At 56.6% G+C, this 16,882-nt stretch overlaps 2 protein-coding genes across 8 annotated transcripts in view; one reads left to right on the forward strand and one right to left on the reverse strand.

The window, feature by feature from the left end:
- Positions 1–725: 725 nt before the first annotated feature.
- Ccdc92 (coiled-coil domain containing 92) lies at positions 726–10,698 on the forward strand. Of its 4 annotated transcripts, XM_005403015.2 has the most exons (6): positions 774–972; positions 2,432–2,534; positions 3,006–3,090; positions 7,988–8,134; positions 8,690–8,731; positions 9,398–10,698. In XM_005403015.2, the coding sequence occupies exons 3-6, from the start codon at positions 3,024–3,026 to the stop codon at positions 10,171–10,173; spliced, it is 1,032 nt and encodes a 343-aa protein (XP_005403072.1). In that variant the 5' UTR covers positions 774–972; positions 2,432–2,534; positions 3,006–3,023; the 3' UTR covers positions 10,174–10,698. The 4 variants fall into 4 exon arrangements, with proteins under 4 accessions (XP_005403071.1, XP_005403072.1, XP_005403073.1 ...); XM_005403014.2 differs by lacking the exon at positions 2,432–2,534 and having other exon boundaries at positions 726–972; XM_005403016.2 differs by lacking the exon at positions 2,432–2,534 and having other exon boundaries at positions 774–955.
- Positions 10,699–11,140: 442 nt separating this feature from the next.
- The window catches only part of Dnah10 (dynein, axonemal, heavy chain 10), a 101,785-nt gene continuing 96,043 nt past the window's right edge, over positions 11,141–16,882 (reverse strand). For 2 of the 4 annotated variants that reach the window (XM_013503541.1, XM_013503540.1), the window contains exons 72-79: positions 16,674–16,769; positions 15,203–15,374; positions 14,738–14,869; positions 14,365–14,576; positions 14,108–14,275; positions 12,718–12,898; positions 11,789–11,934; positions 11,141–11,481 (exon numbers count right to left, since the gene is read on the reverse strand). In XM_013503541.1, the coding sequence (XP_013358995.1) occupies positions 11,335–11,481; positions 11,789–11,934; positions 12,718–12,898; positions 14,108–14,275; positions 14,365–14,576; positions 14,738–14,869; positions 15,203–15,374; positions 16,674–16,769 (1,254 nt within the window). In that variant the 3' untranslated portion in view covers positions 11,141–11,334. Of the gene's footprint in view, positions 11,482–11,788; positions 11,935–12,717; positions 12,899–14,107; positions 14,276–14,364; positions 14,577–14,737; positions 14,870–15,202; positions 15,375–16,673; positions 16,770–16,882 lie in introns of those variants that run through there. The other 2 variants (XM_013503542.1, XM_013503543.1) reach the window with 2 other exon arrangements.

Below are 16,882 nucleotides of genomic sequence, written 5' to 3' on the forward strand. Positions count from 1 at the left end.
CCAACGGCATACCGAGTTGGATCGACCAGAAACTCGCTCAGCCTAGGAATCGAAGTCCAGATGGAAAATCGGCACACTGTAACCCCAAATTGCTCCACAACATGGATACATTGGGTGCTTATTAGTAAAAGTGTCCAAGTCCAAGTGGGCCTGAAAGACTGCCACAACAAAGGATTATAATTAATCCCACTGTGGAAGCTAGAGGTCAAATGTAGGGAAAACGAGGCAAAGGCAGGTCTGCGTACAGATGCAGAAAGTGACAGACGCACAAATGGAAGCCAGTGACCTTTACAAGATAAGGGACCTGAGGGATGAGAGCACGCTGGGAGGCACCCCGCTCTTTCAAGCGCAGTTTCTTCCCCTCCTCCAGAGCTGATCTGTGTCCGTGGGCTGCAGGGCTCCAGCCTTGTTTATTCTTCGCTCAGTTTCAGTTGTCTCTGCTGGATTAAGTGTATCAGTGCTTCGTGTATGTAAGATGGCCCGAAGCCGGTAGCAAAGACCACCCCTAAAATGACCTACCCAGCACCCCAAGCTCCGCGGTTCTGGTTCCCACCCTCTCATCGAGGTCTCAGTGTGACTTGAACATGTCAAGTGACAACCCTTCCATGTTTGGTAGGGAGTTTTCTTCTCCCCTGGAACTTCACACACAAATACTGAAGACTTGGAATCTAGGAGTGCAGGAGTTCCCTCACGCCCCGACATAACAAAGAGCGACTGTGAGCAGAAGGAATGCCGCAGCGTCAGTCCGCAAGGTCACAGGCCGGCGGGCCTTGGTCACTCTCAGCACAGGAAGCACATGGGTAGGAAACTGGCAAAGAATTGAGTCGCCCATGTGGGGGCTGTTAGCTCACCAGATGGGAAGTCAGAGGGTCACACCGCCTGAAGCAGCCATGCTGAAGCACCCACAAGAAGTCCTCGGAAATGAAGATCTCGGGACGTGGTGAATGCCCTCTAGGTAAATGGTAAAAAAGAGTAAGTCTTTTCTTGTCTAATGAAACCACTGACTGTTTTACTTTTTCTAAGAAAGTATGGCTTAATGTATAGTGTATGCATTTAGTGCATAGAACCATCTACTTCTGTACACTGAAGTGTGTAGAGCTTCAGTTAATGAATACTTTTCTGTCCTAAAGTCCGTACCGTAATTAGGCGTGCCGCAAAACAGACAAAAGAACCCATTGGTTAAGTCAGATGAAGGGTTCCTGTGTTTGGCAAGCCACATAGAGTTTTAAAGCAAATGGACACCTCTCCTTGGCCTGGGAACTACACTTTAGATTGTGATCACCAAGCACTAAGACTTGAGAAGTATTTTTCAGCGTGAAAAGACAGTTTGGCATTTGGGGTCACTATAACTTACCAGCCGGTAGACAGCTGAACTCTGCAGTGATGTGGAGATAGAAACCCTAGCGAGACATGACCCGCTTATTTTCCCTTTCATTGAAGGAAAACGTCATAGGCAGAACTGTTTGCATGGTGACTCGTGAGATTTGTGTTTGTAAGCTCGGGATTATCCTGGTAAATGACCAGCCTGTTAGAGGTTCCCAGTGACATTTCTGCACAGTCACACATGTTGTCAGCTGCGCCTTATGAAACAGCACCGTGGGATGCTCCTCAGAGCGAGCTGCCTAGAAAGGGCAGGAGGATGACGCAGGGAGAGCAGGGAGGGCCTGGGCAAAGGCACCATAGCCCTGCCTGGCCTCTGCCACCTCCTCCCAGAAGCCAAGAAGCGCCGAGAGGTCACTTTGAAACTGAAAGTGCTGGACTGCCTCTGTCCGGGCAGCATGCCAGGCCTGGACAGCAGCCCTCCTGGTTCTGAGTTCAGGATCCGGGCCATAGGTATGGTGCTCCTGCCTCTGGGCAGGGTCTTAACCAGGGTGTTGGCAGCCCTGCCATAGGTAGCATGTTTTCCCTGAGGCCCAAGCCACCCCCTGTAGGCACCAGTGATGGAGCGAGCGCAGGCGTGTGCCCACCTCAGGGCAGCCTGCGTGATGATTCGCTTTCTGCACCAGACATTCGCACTCAGAGGGGCCAAGCCCTTATCACTGTGCAGACGCTTTACGTGGTTTTAAATAGAAGGCAAATGGAAACCCTGAAAGTATAAGATCTGGGAGTGCAGGCTAATAAACCCATCAGCAGGCCCCCAGGGACCACAGGCTTCCCAGACAGGCTGCAGACCTGTTTTCATGTCTCATTGCCATTCCCCTAATCACATCTGTTACAACCGTAACGTCAGGCTGTATGTTCTTGTGGAAGGAAATGGCCATCAGTGTCAAAGGAATGTTGATGGGCCTTGTATCGCATGATGGATAATGTCAGAGAATTACAGGGGTGTGTAATGCAGGGAAAAGGAGGTACCCAAGTGTTCTCCACTGGCACATTCTGCAGATCTTGGGGACACTAACTGGCTGCTTTTGTAAAAATTGCTTCCTCATAGATTCTTGTTGATTCTGGTAAACTAATCACAATTCTGGCAGTTCTGGCAACCCAAGATTATCCTGGAACAGGATTATGAAAACATGTTACCACTTTGTTAGTAGGTATGTAGTTATCTTCTTTTTAAGAGAGAAACTACTTCATACTTCTGCCTATAAAGTATATGTTCGTCATTAAAGAAGCTTTAGGGATTACCAAAACAGAGGGTGGAAGAAATGAAAATCATTCGTTAATCCACCATATAGAGATAAATGCTTTTCCCATTTGGTGTATATTTTCTAGATTCTGCCCCTGTGTGTGATATTATATGCACAGCTTTTAATACATTTTTAAACTCACCCTATCATAGACATATTTCCCTGGACAAATACAGTTCTCCATTCTTTTTAGTACTGCATGCTTTAGATGTGCCCTTCTAAACCAACCTCTTACTTTTTTTTTTTTTTTTTAAACCAACCTCTTACTGACAGGTACTCAGATTACTTCCTGTGGTGAGTGTCTTGTAAAAAATAAGATCAGTGTGTGTTTGTTTTGTGTGTCTGTTTCTCCTGGAGCTTTCCTCCGTTCACTTTTAGAGACAGACCTATTGTAAGATGCCGCTGCCTGGCCAGAGAAGAGGGGGTCCCACAGAGCCTCTCCACACCAAGTTCCCGCCTCTGGGTGAGTGTTGATTCGGTTCCTTCCCCCCTGTGCTGCAGTAAGCTGAGCATCCCGCCGGGTGTTCATCCAAAGGTGCTCCTTTCTCCTCCACTTTTGGCGTCTTGAGCTTCCAGGGAGAAAGGCCAGGCATTCCAGAACTTGCGCTTTCACCATAGCCAGGCCCCCTGGAGCCCGAGATCCAACTCCACGCTAAGCGCCGAGCCACACCTAATTTGTTGGCAGAACACAGGCACGCACGCAGCGCGCACACCCTGATTCGTAAAGATGATTACTAAAGGAGAGTTTCTTTTTGCCTCTGTGAAAAATGGTTGCACCTTTTGTTTTCAGCATTTTTTGTTTCCACATTATAATGATGTTCACTCTTTTTACCAAAATATTTCTCCAGTCATTGTCAAATGCTTACCCATCTTTGAAATGATGTCTTCTTTCTTAGCAGCTCTAGCTTTTTGAGATTTTCAAATCACTAGTTACATTTCTTAAATACATGCACAAGTAGGAACAGGAGTGGCCTGCAGATTCAAACGGTGCATTTATCCAGGTTATAAGGAGGTTAGAACAACATCAGTGTTCATCTACCATCAGTGTTCATCTACGGTTCTTCCTACCAGCAGGTGTTTAGGGTTCAAAGCCGATGGCCTAATTAGCTGTGGGGCCATTTTTAGCCCCTGGCCCAGTACCCTAACTGTTTCAAAGGAAGAAGTAGGTTTTCCCATCCCTCAGAGCTCTTTGCCCTGCCTAGCTGTCTGTTTGCTTCCCCGATGGCTCCTTTGCAGTGAAAACCCAGGACAGCGCTGCCCAGAAAGTGCTTCTATTGCTCTTGTATTTCTCTCTTTGGAAGTAATGAATTTCTTCGCTAGCTCATTTCCATACTTAGATGGTGTTCAGGAAATAACTCCGGTGGGACCATGTGAACAGTCAGGCAGTGTATTGCAGAGGTACTGAGCAGCGTTTGTGCAGAAGTCATCACCTAGCACGTAGGAGGTACCTGCTGCATGCTGGGCACCGGCCTGGCGGGGTTCAGCACTCTAAGCAGCCCCGTCCGTGACTCGGCCCTCACCATGACTGAGGTCATCAGCCTCAGCCCCAAGCACAGTCTGCCCCTCGCAAGCGTGGCCGCGCTGTCATCTTTTGCGCATTGTGTTAAATAGACCTTTGGGCCTCTGCTGATCTTTTTTTTCTTCCTTGATTTTTTGAGACACTCACTGTGTGATCCAAACTGGCCTGGAACTTGGCAATCTTCCTGCCTCAGCCTGCTGAGTACTGCAGTACAGGTGTGCGCCCCTGCCTGGCTGGGCCTCAGTTTCTTACTCCTGAGACAGAGGTTGTTGGGGAGGTGACGTGCAGCTTTCTCCTACCTTCTGTGTCCCTAGTTCCATGCACTTATTTGGGGACCCACCTCCCTGCTAGGAATCGTTCCTCCTCCCTGCACATTTCATCACCACAATCGCTGCCTTTGTCCCCTTGCCAGTTTTTGTTTTTGTTTTTGTTTTTTTGTGTTTTTTTTTGTTTTTTTTTTTTTTGAGACAGCGTCTTGTTGTGCAGTTCATGCTGGCCTGCTTTCACTGTGTAGCCCAGGCTGGCTTCAAACACATGGCAATCCTCCTGCCTCAGCCTCCCAAGTGCTGGGATTACAGGCGTGTGCTGGCAACATCCATTTTCTCGCTGGCAGTGCTAAAGTTGTAGGACACTAGAGCAGTACAGAAAGTACCCCCCAAAAGCCTGAAGAGGTCCCGGAGCCCCAGCACCAAGATGCCGCAGGCCGTGAAGTCTGGGGACCTTGGGGTCTGGGACTGGGCCCCAAAGAAAGCAACCTCCAGCACACCCATCACTGCTTCGGGGAGAGAACCAGAGTGAGTGGGCTATAACTTATTTATGACTGTGGTCCAAAATAGCTCATTATAACTCATTCACGGCTACCACCTGAGTACTTGGGTGCTGTTTTGAGAGTCTAAAATTATTACCCTATTTCCACACCATCTTTCTGTTCAGCTAAAACCCAGATCTGCTTGCGACAGTCCAGGAACGCAGGAAACTCCATTTCTAAGTGGCACGATGCTTTCCCACCAAAAATACTCCATCTCCTTTAGTCTGAAAAGCGTAGATGCTTTAAAGTACCACTTCTGGTTTGTCGAGAAATTATGGGATGAGGTCATGTCCAAGTCAGTGCTGTCGCGGTGTTTTTTGATTGATGCAGTGTAATTCTGGTTTAGCTCTCTACTCAGTACCATTATGAAGCAGGATAAAATTATCTGAAGCACATACGTAATGCGGAGTTGAGCTGTGAAGAATGGCACTTAATCATCAAGGGGCAGGTGTGGCTTGCCCCCGGCATCCTGCAGAGGGAACAAGGTGCGCAGCAAAGGGCCTGCCCTGGAGCGGGTTGGAGACGTCGGGCAATAGGACAGCAGTGCTGAGGAGCACAGAGCCCACCGGGGAGCCCTGGGGTGGGGCTGGGGGGCCGGGGGGACCAGGCAGGCCTGTGAGGGCTGCAGCTGGGCACCTGGAGGTTAGAGGGACGCGTTGTCCTGAGCCGTCCTCACGGGAACGTGTGTGCGCAAGCGGGAGGTGCTAGAGAAGGGGATGTCCCAAGGAGAGGAAGGGCGAGTGCGGCTCCGTTCTGCCCGCCCGGCGCTGGGGTGGTTTCTGGCAGCACGTGACCCAGCTGAGTGCTGCTGTTCACCCAGGGCAGCCTCACGCTGCCTCAGCCGCAGAGGAGGGGAGGGTGCGGCCCTGGAGCTGGCCCTGGCCCTGGCCCCCTGCAGGGATAGAGGGCGAGGACCGCGTGCCATGTGGGAGTGGGGGGCTCGCTGTCCTTCCCGTACCCGCTTGCTCTGCAGAAGCACTTCCAGGCCTGCAGCCCCGCCTTCCCCCAGCATCCCGGAGAACTCTGCCGGCACCCAGGTCAGCCAGCGAGCCTCAGGGCTGGCCCAGGGCCTCTGTGTGGTCAGCACGCTCCCCGGCCTGGGGTCCCATGTCCACACGGCAGCACTGTTCCAGCACTTGGCTAGGCAGCACAGCGCTTTCTGGGGGTGAAGAGGCACCGCATTTCCTTTACCCCTGCCAATGCAGAGCACGGGTCTGCGGGCACAGCGTGGGTGGCGTCTGCAGGACTGCTGATGCCCGCCGGCATCCCTTAGGAACAAAACTGGGTAACTCCAGGCGAAGACCTGCAGTTCAGAGCCCGCGGCGTGTAGCGGCCCTCTTGACAGAGCGCGCAGGGTGTTGCCAGACGCGCTCTGGATGCTCGCCCTGGGTTACTGCCGCCGCCCGGCTGGGGCGGTAGCGCCTGCACAGCAGCTTCATCGCCGCGCCGCCCCTTCTTGACTCCGGCTCCTCCAGGGTCGTCCACCCTGAGCCAAGCCTGCCAGGACCCGCCCACTCCTCCCCTCCCGCGACCCGCATCCCTCTGCTGTGTGTCCACGGCCTCAGCAGGGTGCAGCCAAGCTTCATTCGCCCCCGAGTGTGGAGGCTCACATCCTCACAGTGACAGCACGGCTCCAGCAGCTCAGGATGAAAACCACAAACATCACCAGATATCGCCGTCTTCTAAACTGTAGGAACCCCGTCAGGCTGATGAGCACTGGAGGTTCAGCTCCTTTCCTCGCTCCCAAATGTATCCTCCTCTAGTAGCCGGACCCCGTTCTGCACCATCAGGGCTGGACGTGATTGACGTATTAGAGGTGTGGGGTAGCACGTTTTCTCTGAGCAAAACAGGCCGTGAGACGGCTAAGTAGGACCACGGCTCTTAGGCCCCGGCTTCACCCTCGGTGCCTGCTTCCTGTGTGCCAGGTGCTGCACCTGCAGTCAGTACAGGGAGGGGGTGAAGACAGGCCGTGGCATGTGTGACCTTGCCAGGCTCTGGGGGAAGCCAGCTCAGGCGAGAGGATCCCCGGAGCAGCAGGCAGGAGAGGGGCCGAGCGGGTATTCGTTGAGCAGACGAGACACTGCTGGAGGCCCCAAGGCAGAGAGCAGGGCCCACCGGGCACCAGAAGGAAGAGCCAGAGCAGAGGCGGTAAAGAGTGCAGGGCTGGTGACCAGCACCGCTCTCAGAGCAGTGGGACTCGGCGGCTTGGCGTAAAAATCCCTCTGGCTGCTGTGGGGAGTGGAAGGGAGGAGGCAAGGAGACAGAGGCAAGCTTCCCGCCGTGGCTGGGTGTGGGGAGCTGGCACGGGTGCGACCGGGCTGCAGTGAATGGATCTGAAGACTGGTTCAGAGAGAACCACCAGGATGTGCCTGTGCAGGGCCCGGTCCCAGCAATGGGTTGGGCCGGGCAGTGGGCAGGCGGGGATGGGGTTGGAGCAAGGCTGGGGCTCGCTCAGGGCAGACCCTAGCCCCATCAGCTGTCTGTCCACACCTACTGGGACACCCAGGGAAGACACGCCCAGGAGGGAGCTGGGCCCCTGCTGCAGCATCCTGCAGCAGCTCCTCCTCCTCCTGGCTCCAGCCAGCCCGGTGCCGCCCAGAGGAGCCGTGCGCCCAGCCCAGCCGCCAGGTCCCCTGCTCGGGCTAGGGCGGTGCTTCCTTATCCGGGGACCCTCAAGGGACCTGGGACGCGCCTGCCCTCCAAGTTACGTGGCCTGTGGACTGGACGGACTTGGAATCTCTGCTCCGCACATACCACTGCTGTTACCGCCTCGCCTCCCATAACGCTTCCTCCCCACAGTGCACGGCGACCTGGGCCCTGGCGCCGGCGGTAGCACCGCGCGTGCCAGGGTTGCTGCAGGCTCAGCTACACCAGGGCCATGGAGAGGAGCCTGCTCCCGGAGCGCAGCCTGCAGCCCCACTGTCCCGCTCAGCCTTGTCCTCCTGGGAGGCTGTGCCACACACCTGGAGCTGCACTTCCCACTCCTCCCCGGCCCTCGTCAGGGACAGTAACCAGGGTCTGTGCTTCCCACAGGTCCTCTGGATGTCAGCATGGCAACCACAAACCTGGAGAACCAGCTGCACAGTGCACAGAAGAACCTCCTGTTCCTGCAGCGGGAGCACGCCAGCACGCTCAAGGGGCTGCACGCCGAGATCAGGCGGCTACAGCAGCACTGCACAGGTGCGGGCGGCCAGGGCCAGCAGAGTCTGGGGGGAAAGCGCAGGGCAGGTCAGCAGCAGAGCCAGCCGGCCGCAGGGGGCACACCCGCATCCCAGCATTCCAGGAGGCTGAGGCAGGAAGATTAAAGTTGTGGCCCAGCCTGGGCAATTTAGCAACTTAGAAAAGCCCTGTCTCAAAATTTACAAAGAACTAGGAGAGTAGCTCAGTGCAGACACGCTGGGTTCAAGCCCAGCCAGTGTTGTCAGGAGGTGTCGCCCCACTGCCTGACCCAGCCATGCGCACTGCACCCTCACCAGCTGTGCTTTGCAGCCCTGCTCCTGCTGGGCAGACTGACTGCTGATCCTGGGCTCAGTCCTTCACGCTCAGAGAGGAGGAAGGTTTTGAAGTACACTGTAGGGCTGGGGATATGGCTCAGTGGCATAAGCACTTGCCTGGCAAGCCTGAGGTCATGAGTTTGATTTCCGGTACCAAAAAAAAAAAAAAACAAAAAAACAAAAAAACGTAAAATTAAGTACCCCCCTGTAATGACATTAATGTGTGAAATTTCCTTTTTAGATTTAACATATGAGCTGACACTCAAGAGTTCTGAACAGCCAGGTAAGACTTTCTCCCCTGGAGCTGATGGGGACGTGGTTTTCTCTTGTGAAGCACGGCGGTGCCATCCTTGTCCCTGGCCATGCACCTGGAGAGGAGAAGGGCGGGGCCTGTGGGTGTCCATGGGCTGGGCCTGGGGGTGAGTGGCTGTTTCCCTTTCAGCGGCACATTTTTAGAGTGTTACATGTTCGTCTTTTTCTACAATTACTGTGCATCCGTCCGCAATCAGGAGATAAACCTGATGGAACCCTACCCGGGATGAGGGAGCCCATGTCCCAGAGCCTGGGGGCACAGCGCAGAGCTCTCAGTCCTGCCTGGCTTCCTCTGGGGCCTCGGGGAAGCCCAGCGGTGTTGGCCCCAGGGCATCCAAGCAGAGGGGGCAGGAAGCAGGCCTTCCCAGGGGCCGCCGTGCAGGTCACAGACAGTCTGCTCCAGCACAGCAGACCTGCTTCGTAACTGGGTGTCACGGTGGCCTTAGAGCCGCATGTTTGTGGCCCTGGCCCTCTTTATCCCTTGCAGAATCGGTTGGGGATTTGGAGATTATTTTGGTTTTGGTTTTGGCCAAGGCCTGCAAGGCTGCACAGAATCGTGCGGCCCCTGTCCCCCCCAGGGCGGTCATTGTGAGCCCCCACCCCCTGTGCACCCCTAACCGCGCCCACTCACCCGCAGGCGACGCCTCCTCCAGAGGCGCAGAGCTGAAGAGGCGCTGCGAGGAGCTGGAGGCCCAGCTGCGAGCCAAGGAGGGCGAGAACGGCGAGCTGCTGCGCGAGCTGGAGCAGAAGAACGCCACGATCGCCGTGCTGGAGAACACCGTCCGCGAGCGCGAGAAGAAGTACCTGGAGGAGCTGAAGGTGAAGAGCCACAAGCTGAGCCTGCTGTCGGGCGAGCTGGAGCAGCGCGCCGGCACCGTGGCCTACCTCACCGCGCAGCTGCACGCCGCCAAGAAGAAGCTGCTGAGCTCCAGCGGCACCTCGGACGCCAGCCCGGCCGGCAGCCCCGCGCTGGCCAGCTACAAGCCGGCGCCCCCCAAGGACAAGCTGCCCGAGACGCCCCGCCGCCGCATGAAGAAGAGCCTCTCGGCCCCACTGCACCCCGAGTTCGAGGAGGTCTACAAGTTCGGGGCTGAGAGCCGCAAGCTGCTGCTGCGCGAGCCGGTGGACGCCATGCCCGACCCCACCCCGTTCCTGCTGGCCCGAGAGGCGGCTGAGGTCCAGCTCATCAAGGAGCGGCCGCTCGTCATCCCACCCATCGCCTCGGACCGCGGCGCCGGTGGGCAGCACAGCCCGGCCCGCGAGAAGGCGCACAAGGCACACGTGGGCGTGGCTCACCGCATCCGCCATGCCAGCCCGCCACAGGCGCAGCCCGAGGTGGAGACGCTGGTGGTGGACCAGGTGAACGGGGGCAAGGTGGCACCGAAGCACTCAGGGACGGACAGAACTGTGTGAGCCCGCTGGCCGCCCGCAGCTGCCCACGCACTGTGACCCACGCGGGAGCCTCGCCCACACCTCATTCCCGTGCATGCCAAACTGTTTCCAGACCTGCCCACCGTGCCCCTGCGCCTTCACCCCTCCTGACACCAAAGCGCGATCACACCCCGCTGCAGAGCACATATGTATGACACCGTGGCCAACACCTGCGCGACCGCTTGCTTCCTTCCCACCTGAGTGAGCTCAGCGCGCTCCGCTGTGGCTGCACCACTTGAGTTCCTGACGGTAAACAGCCACACGCCCGCAGGGGGCGGGCCCACGCACCACCTCCACCCCGCTTCCAGGGCAGCCTGCTCGGAGCACCCCTCCTCCCCACCTCCCCAGGGTGGCACCATCACCGAGCGGCTGTATGCGTGTGTCACGGGAACTAAATAAGATGGCATTGCTCCTCACGGCACCACAGCCTGAATGTGTCTTCATAGTTTTTTGTTAGTTTCATCCAAAATGTTCAAGATCCCAACAAACTTTATTTTCTAAACCTGCCTTCCTTCTCTTTTGTGTCTTTTATTAACCCGAGGGAGGACGGGAGAAGGTCTGGGAGGAGGGAGAAGCGGCCCCAGGTGCTCTCCACCTGCAGTCCCTACACAGTTCTGCCCAGGGAGGCCTGAAGGTGCCAAGTCCGAGCCGACCCTGCCCAGAACCCGGCTCGCTCAGGCAGAATCCCACGCAGCTCTTCGGCCTGAGCGCCGCAGGCCAGCACCGTCTGAGCCGTTGTTCCAGACGGGGAAAGCAGCCACGGAGACGGGCCGCCTCCACCCAGCGCCCTGGGCACTGTCCAGGGCCCAGCCTGCCGCTCCCCGACTCCCCTGCCCACCTCGGCCTCCTGAGCAGCGATCCCGCGGCCCAGGGGCACCTGGCAGCATCAGCCGCTCGCTTGTGCCGACCGCACACAGGGCCCTCAAATGAAGGAGAGCACAACACATCCTCAAATACACTCCAGTGTTTACTTTTGGAACACAAAATCCTTTTAAAAAGTAGTTTAAAGAACAACCATTGGGGTTCATTTAATGCAAAGGGATTTAAAGGGCCGACTTCCAATGCAAGGGAGGCTGGAGCAGACCCAGAGGCCCAGGAGCGCAGCCGGCGGCCCTCACTCGCGCTTCCTTTGCAGTAGTCAGGTCAGTCGGAATTCAGGGTGAGGCACACGCCCTGCAGCACCCAGTGAGAAATGTGCTTGGCAGTGAAGAGGTCTGCCTCAAACACCAAGCCGACCCCCATGGCGTTCCTGCGCAGGGAGGTGGTGTAGACGGGCGTGCGGAAGGTGTTCTGTAAGGGAGAGGCAGGTGAGCCGTGCCCGCGGGGGGCCCCACCCCCTCTCAGGGACCACCGATGTGCACTCGGCCAAGCCGGCAGCCACTCTCTGACTCAACCAGAGTCCCCAGGTCCCGCGAGCAGGGAGGGCGTGTCCCCTCAGCCCACGCCACAGGCTGGCGACAGGAGCCCAGCGCGAGGGGGTGGCATCTGGGCATTTCCAGGCAGGGCCTCCAAGGCTCCCAACCCGGGAGCGGAGTGCCCCGACTCAGAAGGGCCTGAGGGGACAGCAGGCCCTGTCGGGGGTCGGGGCGACCCTCACCTGCAGCTTCAGGCGGTGGGCCTCGATGGGGATGATCTTGAGGATAGGCAGGTCCACCACCAGGACCTTGGGCTTGCTCTTGACCAGACAGCCTCTCTCTATGTCCCAGTCAGCGCCTTCCAGGTACAGTCCTGAGACAAAGCACCCTGGAGGCAGGAGAGGCCAGGCAGATGCAGAGGAAGCAGACGGGTGCCGGAACAGGTGCTGGGACGCATCCGCAGCTCCCCACTTCCCACGCGGCCGGCTTCCCTTGCAGAGCCTGCCAGGGGGCCACAGCCTCACCTAGGGCTCCGCCCGGGCTCCAAACACCAGGGCCAGAGCCAGCGCTCGGCAACGCCCCCCCACCGAGAGCCCGAGTCCGGGAGCAGGAGGGTGAGGCCAGGCCTTGTCGGCGACAAGTCTGTGGAGGTGGCCCTGCAGGCTCCCAGAGGGGAGGACACTCATCTGCCCAGAGCATGTGGCAGCTGGCACCTCTGGGCAGCCCCAGACCCTCACCACAAATGCCCTCCCCTTAAGCCATCGTGAAAGCGTCTGTCCCTTCTGACCGAGGCGGCTTGGGCCCCTGGGAACAGCAGTGTGCAGCTGTCACTTGCTGAGCGGTAACCAATGTCCTAGAGACCTGAAGCCACCCAGTAGTGTAGTGTTGCAACCAAGCTGGCCCACGCCCCTGGCCACCCAGTGCCCTACGGGGCCCCCTAGTGGCCCGTGTCCTCCGGACCAGCAGGGCGACAGGGCTCGGGTCCCCTGGACCTCAACCCCACGGCTCCAGGGAAAGGGGCAGCGCACACACACAGCAGTGTCGGCTGTGATCTGACTTCTCACCAGGAACCGGCCCCTCTGGCTACTCTACACTTGTCCCTTCGGACTGGGGACGGCTCCGGGGAGAGACCCCACACGGGAGGTGGGGAGCCCTAAAGAGCTGGCCGTACCTTGTCCCGCCCGCTCGTTCACTTCATCTGCATCTTGGAACTTGGTCACCTGCGTGAACAAGGTGGACCGGTCCAGAGGCCAGCCGTTCTTCCGGCAGGTGGCCTGCACCAGCGCGGTGAGGTAGGACTCCGGGATGTGCAGCCCTGAGAGCCACATGACGCTGGGCTCGCTCTCAGTGACCTGCATGAAACAGTGCATGGAAAAGGCCGGGTTTCACCCTGGGGACAAGACTATGGCCCCCGCTCAGCACCAGCCACGGGGGGAGCCAGCTGGACCCCAAATGCAGGCAGAGTGAAGATTTAAAGACAAAACCACAGAGCTACCGATCAAATCTCCAGCCAGTGGTCCCCACCTTCTCATGGGAAGGACAAGGCCCGGGACCCACAAATGAAAAGACTGACACATTCAACTACGTAACAACACAGAACTTTTCCATGGATAAAAACACCGTATGCAAAGACAAAAGACTCAGAACGAGAGATGCACAGCGGTAGCTTGGTTCATGCACTGAATTCTTCCCATGATTCTGGTCACAAACTGAACTGGTCACAAACCAAGTCAAATTCAATGGTTAGGTTCAGTGTGGACCTTCTGGGGAAATTTGATTCAGTTCTCGTCCAATTTGGTTTCCAGCCAGAATTGTGGAAAGAATTAAGTTCGTGAACAGAGGTTCCACCACGTGTGTGACGCCACATACACAGCGATAATGTCTCCAGCATAGAAAGCTCTTTAAAAAAATCAAGGAGAAAGATGGTGCCCTCAATAAAAATGAAACCAAGGCCAGGGACATAGTTCAGCAGCACAAACACCTGCCTGGCAAGCGCAAAGTCCTGAGTTCAATTCCCGGTACCAAAAAAAAAAAAGAAACCAAGATATAAATATACATTTCAGGAAAAAGGAAACTTGAAACGTCTAGAGGCTCAAGAAATATACTCAGCTTCAGCATAGTTGAAAAAATACAACACAAAACGATTAGTGTTCCCCACCTATCAGAGAATAAAGATCTAGAATGTGAAGAACACGCATGTTTGCTGAGGCTAGGGCAACAGTCCCTCCAGGTATCCTGTTTCTTGGGACAAGACTGAAAATTCGGAAGCACACACTTCAACCGTGGCCCGTTCCCCGAGGGGCACACTCGTGCAATTCACACACATGCAGAGAATGTGTGCAGTGACTGCCTGAGTGTGCCCAGTAGGAGGAAGGGTATGGAATATGGGCAGGGGGAACTCTCCAGGAAGAACAACCTGCGCCCATTCGCTCTTACACCAGAGTGTATATAGTGTGCTGCAGAGTCCCCAGCAAAGAGGAAACAGATGAAAGATACAGACGTGTGTGTGTGGAATCCGCGGACGGTTCTCTAACTCCCGCCACCGGCTTCCCATCACTCACCCACAACGTGTACTGGCTGAACCGCCGCAGGAAGTAGATCATCCAGTTTCCCAGGGACTTCAGGGTATCGGGGGCCAGCTTTCTCCAGATGTTAGGGATCAGCCCAAGGAAGAGGGACCGGGCTACATCATCCAGCTCGCTGCTCATGCCGACTTCCCCAGCCAAGGCCTGTTCGCAGGACGCAGAGCCATCAGGCCGCCTGCGCTGGACCGCCAGGCACCACACGCACACAGCTCCGCACCTGGGACCGTGCTCACCCTCTGCAGCTCGGCCAGCGACTTGCTCATGCGCACGACCAGCTTGTTGAAGCGCCCCAGCTCCTGCAGTAGCACCACGGAGGTGGGCGAGAGGCCCACGCCCAGGTGCTTCCGGACCTGGTCCAAGTCAAAGACCTTGGGCATCTTGTTTTCTATGTCCTTGGCCACTTGGCCAATGTAATCGTCACGGCTGATGCCACTGCTGGATTCCCCTAAAACCAGAACTCACTGAGGAGAAGCAAGGCTCGGCGGGGGAGGGGCGCCCAGCGAAGCCGCCAGCCAGGCGCAGGTGGGCCAGCTCCCAGGACCAACCAGCAGCACTTGTGCTGACCCTGCCCCAGCCGAGCTCACACCCTGCTCAAGCGCAGCTCACCGGTCTGTGGCTGCAGCTCCAGCAGGTGGGCCCACATGTCCCGGGCCGCCTGCGTGTAGTATCCGATCTCAGCGTTGGAATGGAGGCCGAACACCTCGGGTGTGTTGGCCAGCGGGAGGGCCTCGATGGCTTCTGGAGCCACAGGGCACGAACAGTTTGCATCAGCAGCTGCCCTGGGCTCCTGAGGCCCACAGCCGCTAAGGCCTAATTTCCTAATTTCTCCCGAGGACTAATTTCCACCGTTGAGTGGGTGACACGCTTTTAACTAAAATTCTACACTGCCATGCCCAGCCTAGCTCAAAACACCTAGGTGGCAGGGAACGCCTTCCCAGGAACTGGAAATAACGCCCAGCCCCAAGACTAAGAACAGACCCCACCTGACCAGCCGAGGCCCGTGCCCACCCCAAGGGAGGGCTCAGAAGCAGAACGACCATAGGAAACGTGTACACCGACAGACTGTCTCACCGACAAATTTGTCCTTGACGTCCCCGGCGGGGATTTTGTAGTCCACCTCCTTGTTCCGGAAGAAGTGGAAGGGCTGGAAGGTGTCGAAAAGGAAGTCCCCCAGGTACTCGTCCATGTAGGTGGTCAGGATGCGGCGGTCAAAGCTGTCAATGGCTCGGCCTCCGTACATGACCTGCAGGTGGAGCAAGGGAGGGGCAGCTGGGGACTCAGGACCTCTGCGAGCACCTGGCACGCCCTCCCCTGAGCCCGGCTCAGGTCAAGACCGAGCCATGGTGACACGCCGCCGCTGGCCATGTGTGGCCCCTGAGCGTCCACGCGGGTAAGCGCCTGGGCCAGTGCACTTGTCCCTGGCACTGTGCACGGCTCCCGGGCTTCCCAAGGACAGGCCCACAGCGAGGAGCTGCCCTTGGCAGTGTGGGAGCCAGGGCACAACGGCAGACTCCCAACCGTGTCGCACGGCAGAAACTGAAGGCAGCGGCCATGTCCCAGCTCCGTGTGGACCCCACTGAGGCCCCACGCCCAGCGCGCAGGACAAAGGAGAGGACGCCCCGCCCCAGAGTGGGGGCAGGGTTTCGCGCAGCCTGGACAGCAGCCCATGCCGAGTGGAGAACTGTTGGGGATCACTACAAAGTGGCTCTGAGCTGGATCTAATATTAACCAATTGGCTTTCTGTGTTTACTTAAGAGTTGTCTGAATTTAGGCACCTTGTCTGCCACCCCAGTTAACTTAAAGGAGACTAACCGCAGGCATCTCACTCCTGCTGTGAACGCCTTCCTGGAGATAACACAGTTCTCCTAAATTAACATACTATATTACTTGGAGAAGTCCTTAAAGGGATTCCCAAGTCCTGCCCAGATTCCTGCATTTTCTTTTTTTTGACCCCCCCCCCAGTACCGGGATTCGAACTCACGACCTTGCGCTTGCTGGGCAGGCGCTGTGCCGCTGAGCTAAATCCCCAGCCCCTAAAAGGATCTTTGTTTGTTTGTTTGTTTGTTGTTTGCTTTTCTTCCGGTACCGGGAATTGAACTCACAACCTTACACTTGCCAGGCAGGCGCTGTGCCGCTGAGCTAAATCCCCAGCCCCTAAAAGGATCTTTGTTTGTTTGTTTGTTTGTTGTTTGCTTTTCTTCCGGTACCGGGAATTGAACTCACAACCTTACACTTGCCAGGCAGGCGCTGTGCCGCTGAACTAAATCCCCAGCCCCTTCCTGCATTTTCTTCAGTATTCCCCCTCCCTTGTTTGTAAACCAAATAAATATGGGCCTCCCAGAGAAGTCTTGGGCTAACTCACAGAATACTGAAACTGTAAGGGAATTAGTCCCCCCTGGTGCCCTAAAATCATTACCATTGTCTGCATTTATTTAAGCCGTGGCTGTCCACTCGCTTGGGAGATTGCGGGCCTGATGGTCCTGCAATGACTTAGGGTTATCTAACCGGGTTTTTGATGAGGATGCCACCAGGCCTCTCCTACCTCTCCAATCAGGTACTTGAGGCTGCCCCAGGGGATCCGAGGGTCGCGTTGCTGGAAAGCTTTCATTAAGTACGTGTTCAGAATCTCCATGCAGACCTTAAAGGCGGGAACAGAAGGGGCTAAACTGAACCAGACCAGCCCTTCACAGCCATCTTACGTGAAAAGTGGGCAGAAGCTGGGTGTGGGGGCGCAAGCCTTTGAGCCCAGTA

The sequence above is a fragment of the Chinchilla lanigera genome, unplaced genomic scaffold (genome assembly GCF_000276665.1).
Source record: "Chinchilla lanigera isolate Chin_1 unplaced genomic scaffold, ChiLan1.0 scaffold00081, whole genome shotgun sequence".
Taxonomy (NCBI): Eukaryota; Metazoa; Chordata; class Mammalia; order Rodentia; family Chinchillidae; genus Chinchilla; species Chinchilla lanigera.